The 23,966-nt window shown below is 43.6% G+C and overlaps 2 protein-coding genes and 1 non-coding gene across 7 annotated transcripts; 1 reads left to right on the top strand and 2 right to left on the bottom strand.

Moving 5' to 3' along the window:
• Positions 1-102: 102 nt before the first annotated feature.
• LOC108093315 (transcription intermediary factor 1-alpha) lies at positions 103-19,811 on the top strand. 5 transcript variants are annotated; one of them, XM_017193302.2, is made up of 10 exons: positions 103-985; positions 12,976-14,356; positions 14,957-15,040; positions 15,125-15,519; positions 15,587-15,716; positions 16,223-16,488; positions 16,550-16,724; positions 17,295-17,631; positions 17,689-17,812; positions 17,879-19,811. In XM_017193302.2, exons 1-10 carry the CDS (start codon positions 785-787, stop codon positions 18,137-18,139), a joined length of 3,354 nt encoding a protein of 1,117 aa, XP_017048791.1. In that variant the 5' UTR covers positions 103-784; the 3' UTR covers positions 18,140-19,811. The 5 variants fall into 5 exon arrangements, with proteins under 5 accessions (XP_017048791.1, XP_017048788.1, XP_017048789.1 ...); XM_017193299.2 differs by having other exon boundaries at positions 17,271-17,631; positions 17,876-19,811; XM_017193300.2 differs by having other exon boundaries at positions 12,976-14,362; positions 17,876-19,811.
• On the bottom strand, positions 11,426-11,509 carry Trnal-uaa. The gene has a single exon. It is a non-coding gene; the product is annotated as a tRNA-Leu (tRNA).
• Positions 18,930-23,879, bottom strand: LOC108093316 (meckelin). The gene is made up of 7 exons (XM_017193303.1): positions 23,584-23,879; positions 21,927-22,894; positions 20,618-21,795; positions 20,386-20,554; positions 20,228-20,315; positions 20,005-20,168; positions 18,930-19,947 (listed from the first exon to the last, which is right to left on the bottom strand). Exons 1-7 carry the CDS (start codon positions 23,834-23,836, stop codon positions 19,867-19,869), a joined length of 2,901 nt encoding a protein of 966 aa, XP_017048792.1. The 5' UTR covers positions 23,837-23,879; the 3' UTR covers positions 18,930-19,866.
• Positions 23,880-23,966: the final 87 nt, after the last annotated feature.

The following is a 23,966-nucleotide window of genomic DNA, read 5'->3' as shown; positions in this document are numbered from 1 at the left end:
ATACGTCCCTTTTAGTGTGACCACTTGCGTTTACGCAAGCGTTACACACGGCCGTGTGTAAGGGCCCTTGAATTCCGACGCACTGGCAACGCCGACATGAATTAATTGAATCCAAAATGGCTGAACATTTTTTGTACAGAAGAAGCGTCCAACGAGAGCAAACGCCGTGAGACCGTGTGATTTCGCTGGAAATTAAGCTAATAAAAACGCACCAAACGCACTAACAACGTGAATAAACAATTATAGCGCGTGTTAGCGAAATGCCGCAGCCCAAAGAAAAGCGACGGCCAGACGGGAAAATAGCGAAACTCGAACGAACGAACGTGTATATGTAAAACGAAAGTTGTGGATGTCGCTCTGCGTGAAAGAGAGGGAGAATATTTTTGCAAGCCGAGAAGTCGAAGGTGAAATAAAAATGCATTAGCATCCAAATGAAGACCCTAGCACTCGGTCCCTAAAGAATAAACGATATAAAACTCAGCAAAAAAGCTTGTGAAAATCCTACACTTGAAATTGGCGTTGTTTTTGCTTTCGCTCGCGTGTGTGTGTTGGTGCGCGCGCCTGTGAATGTGTGTGCATTGGAATGGATTAACTACCCAATTTAATCCAAAACAATTACCCCCAAAAATTGTAGTCACAACATAATTACCATAATGCTGTTCCAAACAGACAGCAGCTGTTGAGCAAACTTTTGGCGACCAAAATTGCGCTATAATTAGCACGCCCACATTTTAAACCACCAAAAATTGTCGCCCACGCGGTGAAATCTTAGGATACAGTCGACATGGAAATGGATTTGGAGCAGCTGAAGAACGATTTCCTGCCACTGATCGCCGGAATCAAGCAGGAGCAGCTGGACGCCGTGCCCACGGATGTTCTGCCTCAGATGAGCACGCCCAGCACGGCCAGCGGAGCACCCACCACCTCGTCCTTGAGCTCCTCTTCCTTGAGTCTCAGCAATCCGTGCGACAGCGCCGAAAAGAGGGTAAGTGTTTATTTCCTATTATTGAAGTATAGGACTAACTTTTTTGCTTACACATACATGCCAATTGGCATGAAGTCAACAGTATAATTTTTTGGAGAACAACTTTTTTGTATTGTACCTATATGTAAATACATATAAGAAGTTACAAAAAAAAAGGAAATCATATCTTATGGATTTCGTATTACTTGTAAGTGAGGTTAATTTAAACCGTTTAATCGCACGTGTTTTCACCGCTGATAACAATAAGCCGGTTGGTAATATCCCTTAGGGTGCTTGGTATAAATTTTTGTTTTGGTTTGACGAGCTTTGTGTGTGCTCCTTATCAAGCGTTTCGAGTCTCGTGCAAAACGCATTTGTTATCTTTTTCCCAAGCCAACGCAAACAAAAGCAAGCACTCACACAGAACACGCAGGCAGACAAACAAACATCAGGCAAACGAACGTGTGTTTCACTTTCGCGGGCCAGTCCGAGACTATACAGAGAGCAAAATACGTATATGTACACATTCGAATTAAATAGTTACTTTTAAAAATTACAAATTTAGAAAGTATTTATTACATTTAAGTAATTATTAGTTTTAAATGTTGAAATAACAAATTTCTTTAATTTTAGAATTTGGTTAAATATGTATTACAACAAAAAAACCTTAAATTCATAGTGGAGTCTTAAGCTTTAGCCTGCTCTTTCTGGTGGAATTATAACGCAAAATGCTTAAGGCCCTATTTAAGGGCCTAGATTTCAACAACACAAAGGAAGCACTGCTCCTTTCTGCAGAGCCTGGTCATTTTGAGTTTTCTGCTTGAGACCAATATTTTGTTATAATGAATACCCAGCCAAAAACAAGTAAAACAAAATTGGTTAACTTTTTATATGATAAATAAACTGTAAATATGTGTTAATTGCAATAGGTTTTTTCGGTGTATTTGCGAGTTGAAGTCTCGTGCCGATGGTCTCTGGTTTAGCCGGTAGGTGTAAGGAGTGCGGCAATCTGGCTCTTATCTGTCGCTTACTCGCTTCCACTTACGGGAAGAGCTGCCTTGAGACGCTGTTCGCTGTGGAGCGCCCTTTCTGTCTCCCCAAACGTTCGTAAAATTGAAGATCAGCTGCAGCTGCCACTCTCCGAAAGAGCGAGAGTGTCTTTCTGTTTCAAAAAGTGTGTGCTTTTGTTGTTTGCTCTCCGTCGCGTTTGAGCTGCTTTTTCAGCTACAGTAGATCCCAATAAATGGCAATTTCTGTTAAACAGAAAAATGATTACAATTTTAGTGGATTACAGTAACAGATAATTAAATTATTACATATGTAATGTAAAATTATTACAAATAAACTGAAACATTTATCTAACATTAAATTAAGGAAATTAAGCTTGATTTAAATAACAAGAAAAATAATAAGAACTCATTTTATATAAAAATATAAGCAAATTAAATATTTTAAAATCCCATGTCCACTGCGGTTTTTGTTGCTGTATAAAACTAAAACTAGTTTTTATTTAATTAAAAGCCGTTTGAGGTTAAACTTTCTATACGTCATCTGATGCTTTTAGTTAAGAAAATCTGTACCTCAAAGTTAAACTTCTCTTTTCCTGCGGTTTGCGCAAATAAATGCATGCCTTGAGTGCTACATTTCAAGTGGCCACTCTCTCCACACACAAACAGAAACTGGGAATGACATGCACTCATTCAATCCGACTGTCAATCAAGCAAACGATTGTGTTTGCTGCGGTCGGTGGGGGCACTTGAGGCCCCAGACTCCGGGATCCTATACCAGATCGCCCTTGTCCAGACCCGACCACCAAACAGCTGAATCCCCTCCAAATCATTAAGTGTCCATATCTGATATGGGAAAACGTTCGTAAAACCATTCTAAAGCAAAATACTATTTCGGAAACAAATTATGATGAAAATTGATAGAACTGTATCTTTTATAACTTTCTAAGGTATGTAACACCTGTTTCTGAGCAGCTGTTGCATGGGTTTCTTTACACGTTTGATGAAGTTTTTTTACTACCCAAAAATAAAGGTCAATCGTATTATTTCAATGGAAATACGAACTAACAAACCTCATTCATTATGTTAATCAAATTATTAATGATCCCTGTAGCATTATTAAAATTGAAACACCTGTATCTTTTATAACTTACTTACGTATGTGACATGTGGTTATTAGCAGCTGTTGCAAAGGTATTTTTAAACGTTCAAGGAAGTTTTCAAACTACCCTTAAATAAAGGTCAAACGTTTTATTTCAATAGAAATACAAACTTCATTATGCTAATCAAATTATTGATGATCCATGTAGCATTATGTGATCCTTTCATTAAATTTAAATGTTAATTTTCTTCAAACAATATATTTTTATTATTCAAAAAGTAATTTACTTAACAAAACTGACTATACGAATAAAATTATTCATGAATTCATTAATTTCTTTGATGTGAACTAAAGATACGAATAAAAAAACAAGGAAATAAATACACAAATATCTAAACAAAGAGGAATTTTAAATAAAAGCTTTTCAATTTTTTATATATATGTACATTTTTTATTAATTATTTAATTAACGTAAAAAAGTATATGTTTTAGATGGAAGAAAGAGTAATTTAGAAAGAGAGTCTCTTATTAAGATTAATTTTTTTTTATTTTGTCGAGGTATATTTAAAAGCTCTTTCCAAGGTTTTTTGATTTAAAAGGGTTGCTTTGGTCGGAGGTTTTCGATTCCAATACTTCACTTTATTATAAATCACTGAAGCTTTAACGAAACGAGAAACATATTAATCTTTCGCTCCTGTCAAAATGGCGGGCTTAAGTCATTAAAAGTGACAGTTGACGAGGAAGTGCCCTTTGGCGAGCATCCATATGTCATCTCGAAAATGCTGCACCTGAATGCACTTTCCAACCCTTGTCGAGGCCATGTTTTATACTCCCATAAATTATACATATATACAAGTGTTCGTTAGTAACTATGTATGTACGAACTTTGTGTGTTGCTCCATGCATGCGACAGGTTGTAATTAAATTGCTTGACACCGTAATAAATGGAAACCCAAAATCGTAAGACGCCATTTTGTTAGATACCGACGAAACCCGAAATGAATTCTTAGAATTTGCCTTTAATGATGTTCAATTAAGTCTAATTTGATGAGAATATGCAAGCAAAGCAAAAGCGATGAGAAGGTAAAGTGCCGATGGCCAAACGTTGCTGCTAGGAAGCCCCAACCCCTCCAAATAGAAGTCGTTAAGTGCACGAAAAAAGTTAAGTTTCTAATTAACTTGATTACCCTGCAATCGGCCCGGATAGATCTTGGAAAATGCTTCTCTTTTCACTTCCCACTTTCTACCTGCGCCGGACACAGCCACCATTGCCACCATTTAATACTCGGACACTCTTCCAGCTGTCATTTTGTACCGCTTCCGCCGTAATTTTATTTTCAACGTCTGCCTATTATCGCACATACAGTCAAATGTCCCTTTGGTGGTACTTTTTAGAAAATTTTCTTAGGGATTCTTTTTAGAAAATTTGCTTTAAGTTAACCAACAAGTTATGAAGCTAATAATTGGCAGTAATTGTGGACATTTCACCTAAATATTCAAACCCTACATAACCAGAAGGTCGTTCCGTTTAGGGAAGTGCGACTGTAAATCCGAGAGATACACATTTTAATTGCTTTTCCCGGGCAGTGGGCGTAAGGCCGCCCTAATCCATCCATCGAAGTCCAGTGCGTAATTAAAGTTGACTGCGACTGCGGGATCAGTGCGGATGGATGTGGCTGTGGAATGGGTGTGAGCTCGGGTGCGGGCGGTGCCTGTTGGCAACATGTGTACGATGGTCGCACTCCTGTGCGGGGATTAGGTGCTACACAGGACATAATCCGATCACAAAAAGAGGATTATAACGTACAACAACAAAAATTGTGCAGTCGGGCGGGCGGCAGTGGCAAAGCAAACTGAAATTGACGTTACTTTAAAGTAGAGCGTTTGTCTCATGGAAGGGGGGGAAATGCAGAAAGCGTACGGGAGATTCGTCTCTGGCGAAGTTTTATAAGCTGCATAAGTCCTGAGAAACGAGGCCCGGTCTGATTTCCTATCTCGAGCTGAGTTTTCAGCTGTGTCAGCTTGTTCAGCTTCCCTGACACGCCCCCCCCCAGAAACGCCCACGCCCACGCCTACGCCCAGAGTCCGTATATCGGCCATATTACTGCTAGCTCCTGCATCTGCCGTCACGAATTTCGGGCCCCCTGCTGGCTGGGAAGACTTACCGGTTTGTGTATCTACATCTGCGGGGAGTCGCCATTTTGGAAAACACTCGTACTCTCGCTCGTAGTTCGTGCACGCTCCATCCATTCCACATATATATATATTTCTATAGTATATGTACGTGTCTGCTGATGCCATGGCCTCCGGGAGCAGGAACAATTGCATCGGGCACAAAAAGAACCGCAAACCGCAGCAGCAGCAACGGCGGCTGTGACGGCTTTGGTGAGCTCCAGAGACCGAGGGCTACCGGCTCGTCGGACCAACGCAACCACAAGGCCCTGCCCAATCCACGAACCGTCAGCCGTCGTCTGCAGCAACAGAATCAGCAGCCCTGGGCTCCAAAATCCGCCCGGCGGCTCAGTCCGTTCATTAGTTTGCGGTTTCCTGGTTTTCGTTCGGTTGCGACTCCGCGTCTTTGGTCCCCAGCGAGAGATTTTCAATTTTGAATTTATGCTCGCAACCTGATTGGGAATAATAATTATAATACCTTTCCGGCTGTAAATGCTAACCTCAACATCATCGAGGGGATACTTTACTATCATAAACGAAGTTTAATACGCTTTCAGGATAACGTTACATAAAACCATATAACATATTAACATACAACATAAGAATGAGGAGCAATTCTCTTTTAAAACCCAACCTCATTTTATTTAATGTTGTCATAGTAAACAATTAAAGTATAATGATGGTTTGAGTTAGTCAATGCCAACCGTAGTAGCTCATCAAGCTTTCTCCCATTCTGCTCGTGTGTCCTTGGGTTTCTGTTTGTGTTTAATCTGTTTCTTGTTTTTTAGGTAAACATTTCATTATTGGGACAGCCAACAGCTGGATAAATATACTAGAAATTGCAAATTTTCCATACAATCGGAGTGCGACTCATTAGATGTTAAATTAATTTTGATTAAATGTTAACCTTGAAGGGAATCGTATGATACTAGGCCGCTAATAGGATTTATTATTGGTTGACAAAGAATCCAATCGATCAGCACAATCAAACTACAACCCCCAGGCTTTCATTGTTATCTCAATGAATCACTTTATTATTGCTCGTTCGGCGCGTCATTCTGGGTAGGAACTTCCACTTATCAGTGCCATTATGGATTCCTTAATGCTCCAACGAAAGGGTCTGTCAAATGATGACATTTCTGGGGAAAAGCAATTTTATTTACATACGCCCAGGCGACTTCCTTCGCTTAGGACCTGCAGTTTGGCAGTTGCCACCGCTTTTAATGGGTTCCATCGATTTTCTCATAAAATAAAGCAAAACTTTTCTGTTCGTTTTTGGCGTGCCATTTACGATTTCCATACAATTAAATCTTTACGACTCGAGCGATGTGGCTTGAGACATTCGAGCAAAGAAACCGAAGGATACAAAAGTATAATATTTAATGGGTACCGTCATAAACAGTACCGTTTATGGGCAGACCTTAAAATATAGATAGCTTTTCAGAACATATTACCCAAAACATTTCAATACTCTATTTCCTTAAGTTTTCCTTAAAAATGCTCAGATACAGTTAGATCTGGAATTTGACAAGTACTAAGTATCTGAAAGAACATGAATGCTGTCTGCTTTTTTCTCAATCGTTGTGTGTGTGTATCTGCGTTAATCCACAGTCATGCTTTTTATGGAATCATTCCTGTAGCAATTTATATATATACGTACTTTTTTTCGGTTAAATTGCGTTATGAAATGTAATGTCAGGTCATTAGGGTCTGTCCATTAGGTGGGGTTTCGGGGAGATCGTTCCACCCCGCTCCACCTCATCTCCTCCATCTCCTGAACGGAAATTGCAGCGACGTTGGCCGGATGTGTCCGCGATTAAACCGAATGGCCAATGGCCCAAAATGGCGCTGCTCCTGCTTGCTTCCTTCTCCCTTTCCATCGGTAATAGATACGAATCCGATTTGAAGTGCCCGCCGCGATTTGGAATTCGTATTCGAACTCGAATGCTTTTAATGCGTATACGACGACGCCACTCGTTGCGTTTGGATATTTACAATTTTATTTATTTATGTTGAACTCGCGAATTGGGTTTGTTTGTATGTACATCTGGCGGTGGCCCCGCCATTAATATTTATCAGCTGCTGCACCTTTCCTGGCCCTGCAACTTGGTTCAGTTCCCGATGGCGTCGCATAAATCGCAACAACTTTTGGCCCGTCCCGACACGCCACGCCCCCGAACGCCCCGAGTCGGCCTCCGTTGGTGTGGGTCTGGGTTCACTTGGTTCACAAGTTCCCCAGGTACAATCAAGTTTTTCGCTTTTATTATGGGGAGTATAATATATTTTATACGGCTTTATCTGCCTCCCGTCTTCATTGCGCTCCCTCTACCTTTCGTGCGAATTTATGGCGGCCATTTTGGAGAGCGTTGTGTCTTTGAAATTTTAGTTTATTGCAAAGACTCATAAATATTTCAAGAGCAAGTTTCATCTTCATCACTCCCGCTCGATATAACCTGCCAGATTTATAAGTGCCAGGGAGCAGGGGATTTCATTGGGGGGATGAACGAGAAAAGTATTTTGAGGTTAATGGACTTTGACGTGCCATTCTGTCACCTGAGTCCTAGGGCTCGGCAATAAGTTATTTTGAGTGCTTTATGGATTTTCAATAAACACGATTGCCCACTTGACGTGGAAGCATTTACAAAACCCACTTCATTCTGTTTCGAAACACCGGATGATTCATTTAACTCAATTCCCACTTGTCCCTGATCTATTGAACCTTGGCCTCCATTAATTATCGCTATCATATCTGGAGCCATAAATATGGCTCGCTTCCATATCTTGCACTTTCGCAGCCCCAAAGAATCTCAGAATTTATTCAGTCGCCTGTACATATCTGGGGAGCATTACCAATTCGATTACTTTGATCAGAGTTAATGAACCGGCGACCATAACGACGGAGCATATCGAATGGATCCGACTTGCCCAAAACGGCGAGCTGTTGCGAATGAACCCTAAGTGGAAAGCGTAGCGAGCTGCGTGCAATTAATTTACATTTGCCTAAATTATAAATTTAAATTGGGTTTACCTTTAAAGGTTCTTGTTGTTTGGCCAGACCGATGCGAGATTACTTTGTCACTTTGCTTATACAGACATTGAATGATGGATTGAAGATTGGACGATTGTCCGAAATGTGTACCCAGCAGAAATCCTAAACGTAATTAATTTTCAGCTTTTGTTGTGTCAAAGGATTTTCCTGATGTCCGCAAGTTCAAAGGACATCCACGCACACATATGCGTCTGCCATCTGATGCCTGCCGTTTTGCGTTGTAAATTTGCAAAATAAACGAAATTGATGTAGGAGCAACAATAAACAAGCGATGGCCGGCCATCATCAACCGGCATCCAGCCGTCTGAAATCCGAAGAAACCTAGAAAGGACCAGCAGCATGGGGCTTCCATTCCCTATCTGAAATCGGCAGGCAACCAGCAGGACGACAGACCTCCCATGATGCATGTCTCATATTGCACTGATTTATGGCCTGGTCAGTGGGCGGGGGGCGTGGCTGTGGGTGGTGGGTGGTGTGTGGGGTGGCAAATGGGATGGATGCCCCCACCAAAAGTGCAACACGAATACTGCATCTGCTGGTGGTTCAGACGTTATCCAACCCACAGAGGCGCACGACGAGCCATGCCACATATTTCCCAACTTTTCACAAATTGAATTTAAATAAAGGATAATTAAATTGTAAGCCTACCTGAATTTGAGTGACAAGGAATACCTTTTATCAGACCAAAGCCACAAATGGAGCGGTGACTGTCAACTGGGGGCAGAGTATATCCATTTGAAACATGAAAAAAAATCCATTTATTTTTCGTCGCCTATATATTTTAAGCTCTTCAGTTTCTAAGATATTTATTTTCCAACACAAAGTAGTACACGGCCCCAAGGCTAGCTGCGTATTCCCAATATTTAATCATCAAACCAAAAGGCACTGCCTTTAAAACTGTGTTACAGAGATTAGCGGATTGTAGGTGTAAACGTGGGCGTGGCACATTTCTTAAAATGTATTCGGTTGCGTACATTACTAGAATCGGCATGTTCAATCCCAATATTCTAGCCTTTATTGTTCCCGAGAAGTTCAAACAAACAGAAAGGCGGATGCGCCCCCAAGGCTGGTGGACGTAAAAGTGGGCGTACAATGTTGAAATTTTTAAAATACATTAAATGCCTTTGGCCATTGCCTCTGGCAAAAAAAATCTTAAGATTTTTTGCGTTTGACATCTTGGAATTCGTTCTGAGGGCCTTACACAAATTAATGGAACTACGCCTTTCTCAAAAAAATGAATTTCGAATGTGAAATGTGTCTGAAAGCTGTCATTTTGGACTTTTACCCGATTCTGGTCTTGTCACATCATGAAACCTGTGGAAAAGAAAAGAGAAAGGAGAGAGTGTGCGAGCAGGTCGGGGAGATACGTGCGAGTGAGAGGCCGGATTGTGAGCAGGGGCGAAATACGGTTGTGGAACTTCTTTCATTTAATTTCTGCAACAAAGTTTTCTGTGTGACTAACGAGACTGAAACTTTTTCGAAAATAAATTTGAAATTTAATTTCGCCAAAGCCTTTTAAAGTCCGTTGCCAAGCCAATCGGCAGACATACGATGGGTGGTGGTGGTGGGAGTTTGCTGAAACGGGGAAAACTTTTACACAATTTACTTTCATCAAAATTACATCAATCATAAATGCACTCATTCAGTCGCTGTCATGTCGCCATTCCATCAATCCCCATTTCTAGAGCTTCGTGCGGATGCTTTTGTGTGTTATTGCTCGAGTCTAGTTGCCATTTTTGTTGTAGTTGCTGCTGCTGCTGAGGCATCCTTTTAACAATTTCTAATTGAAATTGATTTAGAGTTATTTTTGCCTCTGACTTTTTTCCCTCTATTTGAGTTTGGTTTCGTGTGAGCGTGCTGTTTTTCGATGTGCGTGGCAAACTAATGGGTTACGTGATTTGAGGCTCTCTAATAATGGAAAAAAAAACAAAAATGTTAATGGGTTAAAGATGAAGCTTATAAGATTTTGTTTAAATATCTTATAACTTTTTCTTTAGGAACTGAGTGGCCTGATTTGAAAGCTTTAATAATATTTGATTAGATTTTCATGACTCTTGAAAACAGAAATGCTCTTTTTGTTCTTAATAAATTTTAAAAGCGATGGACCTACAAGCCATCCTAAAAAGCTTTAATTCGCAACAGCAGGATGTTTAGTTTAGCCTTGGGTCAGCTTAATTTTCCATTTGAGCGACTCGGATGATTGAAAAATCCATTAATTCGAATTACTTGCAGAAAAGCATTCTTAAAATTCTTGCCACATGTTGCCCGGCCATTTGTTCGGATGGGATGCTACGGACATAGTATAGATATATATACACAAGAATTAATGGTATACAAATATATATGCATCGCACTGTAGGTGCGGTCCAAGAAAACGAGTTTGCTACCCGCTTCCAGTTGCGTCAAGTCATTGCGATGCGATGGAAACATGGGGGTAGCAGCTGGTTTTTCGCCACATTTTTAATGGCCTGCTCTCTGGGCCAGTGCCGCGGGTCTTGGGCAACTCTAAGTGGGTTGCGCGCCACCGATCCGAGCCGCCGAACAGCACCCGAACCCAACCGATCCGAGCCCGAAGCGAGTCCGAACCGCGACGAGGGGCTGGCGGAGATTGGGAATGGCCCATGATGAATGGCTTTCAAGTGGGACGCAGCCTTCCGAGCACCCAGCCGCCTCCACGTCGGCACGCCCTGCGCCCCACTGCACTGGTTTACCACGCGTGGGTATATGGCATGCTCCTACTACAATGTATGCCAAAATAGTAGACGTGGGAGTTCCAAAATTACACGCGATACAACCTAATTCATTATATTATATAGTAAATACATTATCTGAACCTCTTGAAAGTGCCCAACTAATCTGCAACTTTTGCAAACTTTAAGTTATTGGTAAATATTACTTTTTTATTTTTAATGCCATTTTTAGGTTTCATATCCGGCATAAAGCTTAAAATTAAATACATTATACATTCAATAAATCATGTTACAAATTTAAATAAGACTTCTCCTTTTTTTACGTTGATTGAATTGGTTATTAAATTGCTCTATTAATATTAATTTGTTTTCTGTTGTTTATAACGGATCCTTTTGCTTTCGACTTATGAATAAAATTGATTAAATAAAAAAAATCCTTTTTGCCAGGTGTGGGGTTCGAACCCACGCTCTCTCACGAGAACCAGAGCTTAAATCTGGCGCCTTAGACCGCTCGGCCAACCTGGCTGTTAAATTCGTCGCATTCTAAGTAGAATACAAACAAGTTCAAATAAAAAACTTTAAAATATTTTAAACTGTATGTTTTCAAAATTTTATAAATTCAAGAATAGTCTTTGCTATTTTGAACCAAATTCTGTTAGAGAAATTTAGTTTTTGAACATACAACGCTAACCGCAACTGTACTTGTCCACAATATGGATGTTTCTCGCATGATTTATGGGCGCCCGCCGAGGCGTTTCGAAAGTGGCGAGATGAGTTGGCAGACGGGCTCTGGAGAAAAGTGAGGCGAAACTTTCTTTCGGACGGAAGATGGATCGCCGGATCGTCTCTAGCACTGGGATCCGTGTGCGAAAATAATGTGCAGTGCAGTTGCACCCTGCCAATCTTGCCCCTCCCGCCAGGCCAGTCAGTGCAATGTCCGGACTTGAGTCCGGATTTCGGGTCCTCCTCTGGCCTGTCAGGGCGCATTCATCAATGTCCATGGCGCTTCCGTCGGTGTATGTGTGCACTGTACTTTGTATTCGGTGGAGCTGCATGTAAAACACTCGCACACCAGTGCAACAATCTTTATCGAGCACAAACATAATCAATCAATTGGATTTATGTGTTCCAACTGAAGATAAAACTAATCAATCTTCGCTCAGCGACATTCAGAGACAGAGTTTGGGGACGCCTGGCTATGGAGAGCCATGGGGAAACGTTGGCCAGTGCCAGTTTTATGCTCCAGCATCAGGCACTATTTATTTATTCAGCCCCCCTCAAATTGGCTGCTATTAATTGTCAAGAAGTTGCGATGCTGCGACTGTGCGAGCTGATCTTGTTGGTCACTTGAGTCAAGTAAATGTAATTTCCGGTGACAAAGTTCAAGTGCAGATAGGCCTCTATACAGATAAGAGAATTGGCTTATATAAATCGTTTAATCTAATCTGTACAAACAGCATTAACATGTGCCACCTGATTAGAAAGGGTCATTTGATTTGATTAGAATTTTAATAGTAGCCATACTTAAGCAACTATCTATAAAGGAAATTAGGGTTTAAACTCGAAAATCCCATTGCTATACCAATAAATCATATAATAACATAAAAGTCACGGGATTATATTTAGGGTTTTAGCCTCATAAACCGCTCGCTTGTCTTATCTGAGTTAAAAAATATAAGATAAGATAAGCAGTGAAAGTGCTGTCCTTATACGACCCAGGCCTTATTTTATAGCATGATAAGTCTGCCATATTAATTATCCTGATTACCTTATCTGGAGATTTATTGTCGACTCATTTTAAGATTACTTGAACAAGGGGCTCTTGAAAAAATGGATGTGATATGTTGTTAAGGGCGCCCAAAATTTCCTCAAATGTTAAGAGATATGTGAAATGTGTTATTTAGCGCTGTAATACTTTATTTGTTAACTATCAGTTATTTAATTGTTATCAGTTAACTAATTAAAACTTCTGTTTTAATCTTTTATTCTAGTCGGAGTCAAACTCATCAGCATCGGCCAAATTCACCATGTTCAAGTGCGTCTACTGCGCCCAGCTGCTTGGATCCAATGACCGGCCCAAGCTGCTCGAGTGCCTCCATGTGGCCTGTGCCCAGTGCGTGAGCACTAAGTTCTCGGAGCTGGACCGCTCCCTTCCGCCGCTGATCCACTGCCCGGTGTGCGACAACGCCTCGACCAGCGAGTACATCGTGGACAACCAGTTCCTGATCGAGCAGTTCGCTGCCGGAGACAGTGGCGATGGACTCGGCAATTTGGCCGGCGAGGGTCAGAAGAGCTCGGCTGCGGCGAGCATCCAGTGCAGCAGTTGCTCCGATGGGGCGGTGGCCACATCGTGGTGCGTCGACTGCTCGGAGTACATCTGCGACAGTTGCGTGCAGGCCCACCAGCGCCTGAAGATAACCAAGGACCACACGATCAAGCCCAAGGATGAGGCCAACAACGAGCAGCTGGCCGGAGCTGCCGGGGTGGACAAGCTGCACATGTGCCAGCTGCATCCGCAGGAGAAGCTATCTCTGTTCTGCGAGACCTGCGATAAGCTCACGTGCCGCGATTGCCAGCTGAGTGACCATCGGGATCACAAGTACAAGTTCGCCCACGAAATCGCCACGGAATCGCGCCAGGCGCTGTCCACACTCGTCTCCGAGATCAACTACAAGCGGTTCCTCCTATCCTCGGCCACCAAGGTGATCGACGACCGCCAGCAGTTGATCCACGACAAAAAGAAGGACCTGATCAAGGAGATAACAGCGATGGCGGTGAAGATTACCAACACGGTGAATACCCGTGGCAAGCAGCTAATCATGCGACTCAACGAGGTGTGCGACAGCAAACTGAAGGTGCTGGTGGAGAAGAAGGAGACGCTGCAGCTGCTGTCCGACAACACGGACCACTGCATCGACTTTATGCAGAACGCCCTGGATAAGGGCAGCGACTTCGCCATCCTCTCGAGCAAGAAGTCGCTGGTGCGCCACCTGCAGAAGCTCAAGTGCCAGCGGGCGGACATCCCCAACCCGGAGATCCCGGTGCGCATCCAGGTGCAGCTCAACCAGGTCTCCGATCTGCAGAAGGTCATCTCGCAGCTGGGCATCATCATTGTGGACGGCAAGCCCTACCCGCCGACGCAATCGCCCAACGGCACGCCCCAGCCACAACATCCCCCGCGCCAGCAGCCCAGTCCGAACATGGCACCGCCCCTGCGACCGGGTCTTCCACCCGGAATGCCAGCCGGCCTCTCGCCGAATGGTCCGCCCGTCAACTTTGGACCACAGAACGGACCGCCGCTCTACAGCAACGCTGCCCAGCAGCAGTTCAACAATCTGTCCATGAGTCGCTCTTTTCCGGGCGACGGGTCAGGTAAGGGTATGGATGATTTTTATTTTGTATTTATCAGTTCGTACAATTATCAGAAGAGGGGATTTTGTATCTGCATTAAACATTGCATTTTAAGTTAGTTTTTGTTTTGAGATCTATTCGAAATAGCTTTTTTTACTGATTATATACTTTTATTTTCTGGTTTTTTAAAACATTTATTCAACAACTTTATTTTCTTGATTGGATAATAAAAGTTTTTGGATTGATGTAGTATAAGTTTCGCTTCTATAAAGTTCTGAAAAAAGTTCGAGTTTTTTTTCCATCCTAACTTTAATAAATAAATGAGTACATAATCATCTTCATTTTACAACTTCAAAATTAAGTTTTTACACAGAAGAATATTCCAGACTTTATTGAAGGTAGCCCATTTAGTTCTTTATTACTAAAATAAATCAGAACACACGGTTATTTAATGTTCAGTTCACCGGAGCCAGGTTTCCCTTGTTTTTTTTTATGATTAACTGATATATCAGCTGGTTGGAGGAGCAGGTCTGTTTTCCCAGAAAGCCGCTACCTCCTGCCGGGCAATTGCAGTTATAATTTTCCGCCCAGCTTTTTAATGGGTTTTCGTCTACATTGCAGTTCGCTTCGGGGGAATGCCGCCAGTGGGCATGCAACGACACGGACAGCCGCACGTGAGCTCCTCCACGCATCCGCAGAATATGGGTAAGTGCCGCAGGCAACGTTGTCTAAGTTACCAGATGGTGGAAGAAGGTGGAAAATTAATTCTCTGCTCTCGTGCGTTTTCAGACATCAGCCTGCGGGGCCTGCTGAACAACCAGGCGGCGCAGAGCCCCAACGCCCACATGGTATTCAATGGCCCGCCCAGCTATCCGGGCGGGCCGCAGGGAGCACCGGCGCCGGCCCACCAGCAGATGGGCCCCCAGATGCGGCCGCATTTCATGCCCGGCCAGCAGGGTTTCTCGCAGGGCGGTGGCTCCGGAGGCGGGCCACGGGACGGCAACTTCATGAGCAGCAATGCGCGCTTCCAATCGCAGTACCAGCGGATGGCCAACCACGCCCAGCAGGCGGCGGCGGCAGCGGCCATGGCAGGCGGTGGAGGCGGACAGATACCCTCGCCGGGTGCACTGCAGCGACCCCCGATGATGTCGAATCCCATGCAGAACGTCAGTGGAATGCAAAATGTAAGTCCTGAAACTTTGTTTCTTCGTGGTTAAAATGGAGTTCTGACATTCTGTTTACCTTCCACAGTCGTTGGGGTTTCCTGGGAGCCAGGCTGGCTTTAATGCCGGCCCACCGCAGACCTCCCCGCAGTTAGGAGGCGGCGGCATGCACAGCCTGGCCAAGTGGCACATCCCGCAATCCGCGCAACAGTCGAACAGTGAGTAATTGAAAATAAACCATGCACTTTATAATTTAGTTTAAAAATACGGCTACTACATAAAGATATAAGAGTTGTAAATTGTTGAATCAAACTAGTAGAAGGCAATTGTAGCTTTTAATCACTTCCATTAATGTCTTTAAATCCATGGCTAAGCGCCATAAATGTAGTCTTATTTTATTTAATGATACAATTGTTATAGAACATTGTAGAATAGTAAATGACTATGTATAGATCAATCTTATCTTTTTATCTAGTAAAACCCCCTGAAATTAATGAAATCGGGGATCACAGTTCAAACTAGCGGAATTCCAAGTATGAATACTGGTTTTCCGGGTAAACAAGTTTGATTCACACAAAATCTTATCGTGTACATATTATGGAAAATAATTGCCTTTGTTTTTGAAAATGACTTGCTCTAAAACGAAAAACCCACAATTACTGTAATCGTTTGTTAGTTTTGTACAAACTCATGACTCATTCACTATTGTGTCTCCGTATTCCAGTGTGTTCCCAGCAGGGTCCCCTTTTGCCTTTTGCGAATGGCCGCCAGACATCGGAAAATTTTAAAATCTCTCTGAAATCGCCAAACACGCTCAAGAACAGCACCCCGCCCAGCCTGGGGGGCGGTGGTGCGGGACATTCGGGCCACGGAAACGGCTCCTCCAGTGCCCAACTGAACGCAGCTGCCCTGGGATTGGGGCCAGCCGTTTCTATACTCTCAAACGTCACTTCGACGAATCCAAAGACGCCGAGTCCCAGCACTCATGAGGTGGGTTTAACAATTGCTGTTTAACATTCGCCACTTGCTAATGTGTTTTAATGTTTCCCAGAACACCAAGGACTTCACCGAACCCATTGATAAGGTGCGCGATGACTCGATCAACGATCTGATTGCCACCATAGCCAAGTTGGACTCGAATGGGGTGCAGGTGTTGCCGGAGGGTCGCACCAAGACCACCTCACCGCAGGTGCACAGCTCGACGGATCTGTCCAACACGCAGGAAGGTAAGTACTCCCGGAGCTGTCCGCTTCCGAGGGCTTCATGTGCTCCATGTGCGTGTGGCGTTGAAGTTGCCGAGTCTCATGCCCAAGTCATTTCTAAAGGGTTGAGGATGTCCTTTTGTTTAAGTCATTGAGTGGTTATGTGCTTGTTACCCGCTTAAGTTCCAACCATCAGCTGCTATAAACCGCTTTAGTTTTAAACTTTGGTGAAGGTTAAATACTACCCATCTGTGGTTGGGTTCGCTACGCTAAATTATTATCATTAGTTTTGCTCGCTGGCGTACCAAATAAAATTCTAAAATTCTCATAACTTTGCTCTCTTTATTTCTATTTTCAAACATTCCGAAAAAAATACTCGTTTTCCAAACAAAATCAAAAACGCGCAATAAACGAACGACACGTATAAATTACTAACAATTGAATCGATTCCAAACCAACACTCCAACATACTCAAACCAACTCGAATTAATCAACAACAATGCATACACGACACACCCACATGAACACACACCCGAACCATGAATGCGAACCCAAAACTAATCATATCAGTTAATAATAAAAACGAACAAAAAGATGATCCCAACGAGGACTGGTGCGCCGTTTGTCTGGACGGCGGCGAGCTGATGTGCTGCGACAAGTGTCCCAAGGTGTTCCACCAGAACTGCCACATCCCCGCGATCAGTTCGCTGCCCGACGAGAGCGAAAGCTGGCAGTGCCTCTTGTGCGTCAACCTTAAGGAACTGACCAAGGCGGAGGGCAGTGATAAGAGCTCCACCGGCGAGCTGAGCGCCCTGGAACTGCGCATCCTCCAGCGCATCTGCCTCGAGCTGTACTGCCAGTACGAACAGAGCCTCAATTTCCGGGAGCCGGAGTCGCCGGCCAACACTTCCTACTACGAGATTGTGTCCAGGTAAATTTCTGAACCCATACTTCATATATGCAAATACTTAACCTACCATTCCTGCAGTCCCATGTCGCTGGATGTGATCCGCACCCGCCTGGATCCCTCCAGTCCCAACCACTACAAGGACATTGCCGGGTTTGTGTCTGACGTGCGTTTGATTTTCTCCAACACCTACCTCTTTTATCAGGTGAGGGTTACTGACAAAGCATGCTTTAGTGCGATCCCTACTAATGCCCGAATTTTCGGCCAGGAGGACACGAAAACATATTCGAATGCCAAATACTTGGAGAACTTCTTCGAGGAGCAGCTGGCCAAGTGGCTGCCACAGTTCGAGGGAAGCAAGCAGCTGGGCAAAGGCAGCACATCCAACTCGCCGGCGCTGTTGGGCGTAAATGCGACTGGTACTCCGTCGCCCATTGAAAATGGACGGAAAAGCTGCGGCTCGGCTTCCTTGGGCGACAGCGACAGTGGCTGCTTGCCAGCGAAGAGGGCGCGACGTACGGGGCACGAATAGAACGAGCTGATGCCCGGCGGAAGGGGCACAAACGGGGAGCCGTCGGCGGAGACGGGGCAGCAGCGCCGCCAGGAGGAGCAACAGCCGGGTCAGCAGCAACTGTCTGGGGTCCTGGAGGAGTTCGACTTGGAGATGCCGCAGCGACCGCACAGCCTGGGCAGCAATGTTATCCAGGAGAGTGCCGACTATGTGCTTCAGCTTTTGCACGCATACGCCGCCGCCTTTGGACTGTAGACGCCGCAGAAGCTACATATCCGAATTTCCCTCTAATGTAGGCTTCATTGTACTTGGTGGGGGCGATCGACCCATAGGCTTCCTCAAAAACCTGGATCAAGTAGCAGCTAAAGCATATTTTAAACGCAACTGTAAATAGTAAATCAAGCAAGTCATTTGATATGATTTTATTTGTACGTACAATGGAGCAAATTGAACCCTTGGGCGATCGAGAATTGAAATGAGATATGTTTAGCTAAATTCTAAGTGTTGAATATCCGTAAACATTGATATAATTATAATATAACTATAACTATAAATATGTATACCTTTCTGTAGAGAAACAAGTAGAGATTAAAACTAGTTGTAAGTGTTCAGTTTCGAGTGAAATCGTCATCCTTATTTCACTGTTTAGTATTTGAGATAGACCCCGTTCTGACCCATCTCTGTTGGAATTGTATTTACTTTTGTGATAGCGAAAAACAATAAGATGAACAAATTACCCATTATTCATTAATATTATTAATACCATTAAATTAAAAGCTGTGCCGCAGTTATACATTTATTTCGAATTTGACATGTACGATATTTATTGACCGCTAACCATCCATCAGTAGGACCCGATAGGGACCCTCATGTGCAACCCAAGCCTCTGCTCATCCCAAGAACAGCATACATTCGTATACCATGTAAGAAGACACTTGAAATAAGTTAGCTGCATTCTAGACGTCTAAGTTCCGCAGTTGAATCAAACCCTTAAGTTACGGATAAGCAAAAAATTGATGTTGGATGTTGTACGTTTGACGTAGTAGCATACAGTAGGTGTAAGGAGTGAGTAGCTCTATTTATTAGCAATCGACTGGCGGGGATCGACTCCCGCGGTCGATGTACATACTGATCTATACATACTTCCGAAAAAGAATCACCCCTTCATATACATATAGATAACTTTAACCGAACGTGTGTGTAGTTTTATATGATGCCCGATTGAAACTAAAACAAAACCAAATCAGCTAAGGTCAATATTTTCATAGATATTTTCAATGCAAGACACCCAGAACAGATACGAACAGAATCCTCACTGGACAACTACAAAAGTATATTTAAACTAAATGATAAAACGGCTACTACTCCTAATGGCGCCACAATAGGTACGATAAGGGGGCGGAAGTATATTTATGAAATTAAATAGCCATGCATAAATGTTTGTACAACGTTCTCAAATGTGTGCTATCCTATCAAAAGTAAAAGCTAAGCAAAACAAAACTAGAGCGAGCAAAGGTAGATCATGCGTAGCATCTGCGAATGTTTGTATGTTATATGTGAAACTATGGAAATTATTTTATCTGTTTTAGCCGTAAGTTTTACGATAACTAAAGATTAACCACTGTATATGGATGTACTACTTACTATCGAGTGGAATATAAAACAATAAAAAACTTCATGTACTACGCTGAAATCATTTATATGGCAAAGAATCCGTCCTCCCGCAGATATTGCTCCTCGTTTTGGGGCTACAAGAGGAATCTCTCGTCGATCAGTGTCTTCCGGGAGACATTGCCTCGAACCCAATGGCGGAACACATGGCGAAGTAACTGAAATTTTGAGATTAGTTAACATTGCTTATTGATAGCATAGAGATTTCTTCCTACTATATTAAACACACAAGCCACAGCAGCAGCAATCAGCAAGTTCGAGGTCATCAGAAAAATCGAAAGCAGCAGGAGAAGTTCCAAAACAAATATGTGCAAATGGTTACCCAAAAGCAGGACACGGGAGAAGCTAAACGAATCGTCTATGTAGAAGGTACCTTTATCTGAGATTCGAAAGGAATTTGATAAACTAAAGTATGATTTCATTATTATTATTACTTACTCTCTGTAATATAGTTGTCGATTTCGCAATTTAGCATTTGCTCCACAAAGGACTTCTCCTTAATAATGTAGTCCATGTCTTTGATGGCCTAATATTTTATGGTTAACAAACCAATCGCATAACTTAAATATAAATGATTTTCTATTTTTATTACTTACATGATCAATAAAAGCGCAAAAGAAACGATTAACGCTGGCATAGGCGATGGAGGTGCGTTCCATTTGGCCATCGATGCTGGGAACGATGTCCTTCTGGTAAAGAAGGGTCTGCGAAAGGCTCCCAGTTAGGCTCCTTTGAAAGGGCAGCAACAAGCGCTCCAAGTAAATGCTGCATAAATAAATAATTTAATTATTATATGTCGCTCTGCAATTTAACAGCCAAAAAACTCACTGAAGATTCCTGGGAGGTAGAATAATATAGGCCTGCTTATCCGAATCCATAAGTAATCCGCGTCGTCCACACATCGTTTGGGTCCTCTGGAGCTGCAAAATCATCGAGGACATGTCCGTATCGGCAAATCCATGTGGGGATCGCCCATGAATATAGTATCCAAATCCTGGCTCTGTCAGCGAGAACAAGGAGATATTGGCCAAACTGCAGAGGTCGATAAACTTCTGGAGAGGATTGGTCACGAAGAGACTGTGCCCAATTATTTGCAGCAGATATGTAAGCAGATACACGGCGGCTATTAGACAGCAGCGCAATCCCAGATCTCCATGAGTAAACCGTTCCAGAAACTGGTAGCCAGCGATGACCACGAACACCTGACCCAATGAAGAGTACTTTTGGGTCACACTCAGGCGAATCCAGGCGTTGGCCGTGAACAGGACGCGCCAGGCCGAAACACTGCTCTCCGCCACGAAAGTCCGAACGCTGGAGCAGAGAGAGGAGCTGTCCAGATTCAGGCGCTGGCCCTCGCAGCTGCTCCGAGGCCGTTCCCAGTCGATGAGGAAGAGCTCCAGTTGGCTGGATCGCCACAGCTGAATGGCCAGGAATATCAGCTGCAGCAAGCAGGCGGGATACAGAAGGATCTTCAGAAGGCGCGGACTGGAGGCCTGCAACAGGAGGAGAAGCAGAGCGGTGGCCAGCAGAGCATAGGCCACATTCCCCGCCAGCTGCAGCAGAAACTCCATAAGGCTGCTCATCTGGCACAAATCGGCTTTTCTCCTTCTCCGAAGATTCTGGAGTCTGAAGATAGCTGCTGCGAAAGCGATCAGAAGAAGAAGGGGCAATGCCACCTCCAGGACCAACCACTCCCATCCACGTTTCACTTGCTCGTAACTGATCCTCAAACGGAATGGATACTTTTGGCTTAGAGTTGCATTTCCCGATTCCATCTCAATGTGGCGGTAGCGAAGACGAATGAGGGGTAGACCCACTCTATCCGGTTGATCCTGGTCCAGGGTGTAATGCAGTTCTATGTCCTCTGCATAACGTAATGAGTAATACATCTGTATCTTGTGGGCGTCCTCGTAGCGCGGCATTGTTTGGTGGAGGCGGTTATCCCGCGGTGAAGCCGAGATCAACTGGAACCGCTTTACCAATTGCCACTCCTCCGGTTGGGATCGCTGTAAATACAATATAGAAATGTTATAAAATAGATTATAAATTTGGAAGCCAATTATGTAGTTGAAATGCGAAGTAAACCAATCAAAATCTATTCTTATATTTTTCCCTATATGTTATATGCGACTCTCACCTGATTCTCCGGCGTAAGGGTTTCGATAAGAACTGGCAGCTGGTGGAGGAGAAACTGCCAGTTACTGCTGAAGTTCAAGTAAACCGATAGGAACTCGTCGTTGGCCTGCTGGTTGGCCAGGTCAATGAGTCGCTCCAGGGTGAGATGGCAGGAGACTTCCGCCTCCTTCTTGGGCAAAGCTAATCGCAGGCTTGGCGCCGGTTGCGGGCACAAGTTTAACATCTCCGAGTGAAAGGCACCCCATCTCTTAAGTCCACCGTCTAGACCGAAAGTGGTGCTAAATAGTTGAAGCTCCTTGCGATGCGCCAGCTGAAGAGTCTTCGATAGCAAATCCTTGGTAACCCGGCCCTTCTTGTAGAAGAGGAACGGCTGCAGGGAGCGTACTTGTTCGCCGGAGTGGGCGTACTTCATCACCACATCGGAGACCTGGGTGAGCAGGAAGGCACTGCAAGGTGAGTGCTTCTCCAGGGAAAAGTGGGAGAGCACGCAGAGATTGGCCAGCTGCTGGCAGGCGGTATCGTTCCGCAGGGTCAGACAGAAAAAGGCCACGAACTTTAGGTCACCGAAGTGACCAGGTGCACCCACATCCGGTCTGGAACTGGTGGTGGTGGACTGCCAGAAGGAGTTGTAGTGGAGATAAGGACGCAACAGGGTGCTGGCCAAGCAGAAGTCCTGGTAACGGAAATTGTGCACCGTGTCACAAGAGTGGCAATCGCCTGAGCTGCTCGACGGATTGGTCTTGGTCAGGATAATCCCGGAAATGAGTGGATGCACTGCCAACTGGCTGGCGAAGACCGATGTGGAGTTCAGATATCGATAGGTGCAGTAACTGGAGGGTCGAGGTTGTGGCAGCCACACTGAGGTGCAGTTGTCGCTCCTGTCCGGGGTGCAAATCTCATCGCAGGTCGGCCACGTCTTCCCTCGCTCATAGATCGATAAGTGACCAATTGGGCACTTGCACGAAAACTCTGAAAGAAGTAAAAATGTGTAACAGAACATAATGGCATAATTTAATATAAGTCATTGAAAAACTTCGTGTGGGGATTTAAGAATGGAGCTTAATATTTCTTTGTGTGAGTAAAATTTTTTCCAAGTTTCCGAAACCGAATTTTAAGTTACGGTGACTATTTAAGAAAGTTAACTAAACCTTAATGTTCATTTAGGTTCGTAAATATATTCATCATAGTTTTTTCAATAATTGTTTGTTTATTATTCCTTCCTGTTTATTCCTTTATAAACAAAAACTTTTAAAACTTTAAATATTATGACATGGTATTTGAAATATGTGATATGAAATCACAGCAATAATGTAATAAGTTTTAATAATCTTATTATAAGCAAAGAAATTTAGTTTACAGATACAAATTAAACTTAGAAATAAAACAAGTCTGTTAAAGAGGTCAATGACCCAAAACTAAATTCTCATTTTGAACCTAGCAGGTTCCCACAACTATGAATAAAAGTGCGAACAGAAAAACTCCATATATATATATATATATAAATCCTCATGGAGTTACAATCTCAATCTGAAGTGACCTAAAATCAGAAAGTCTTTCTGGTGGGGAAAAGCCATATTTTTCCTTGAGTGGCATGCAGTTTCTTGCCCCTTCGGTAGTCACTCCCCTTCTGGGTCTGTTTGATCAATAGTGGCACTCACTGTCGGGCTGCAGTTTTCCCAGACCGCCGTCTCCAGGTGCGACCTCGTTGCAGGGCACACAGTCGAAAAGGTTGAGGTTGTAGAACTCGTTCTTGAGGCACTGCGTCGGATTCTGGAAGCGGAAAGTGTGTGGGGTTGGCACCTGCGAGGGATTTGGCGTTGGATTGGCCATCGAGCAGTTAGCGATTTGAATAAGTAGGCCGATCCAAATGAAAGGTACACTCCAGTTGATGAACCGAAGGGAGCACATCATCCTGTTCTAATTTTTTGGAGCTGCTGCTTTATGCGATGCCACTGCGGTGAAATTCAAAAGGATACTAAGGACCCAACATCGATTGCAGCTGCAATTTAGAAGGCGCCGAGGAAGGCAAGTAAACAAGTAG

Source organism: Drosophila ficusphila, unplaced genomic scaffold, assembly GCF_018152265.1.
Source record: "Drosophila ficusphila isolate 14025-0441.05 unplaced genomic scaffold, ASM1815226v1 contig_791, whole genome shotgun sequence".
Taxonomy (NCBI): domain Eukaryota; kingdom Metazoa; phylum Arthropoda; class Insecta; order Diptera; family Drosophilidae; genus Drosophila; species Drosophila ficusphila.
Note: the sequence above shows the minus strand (reverse complement) of the source record. Positions and strands in the feature narration are given on the sequence as shown.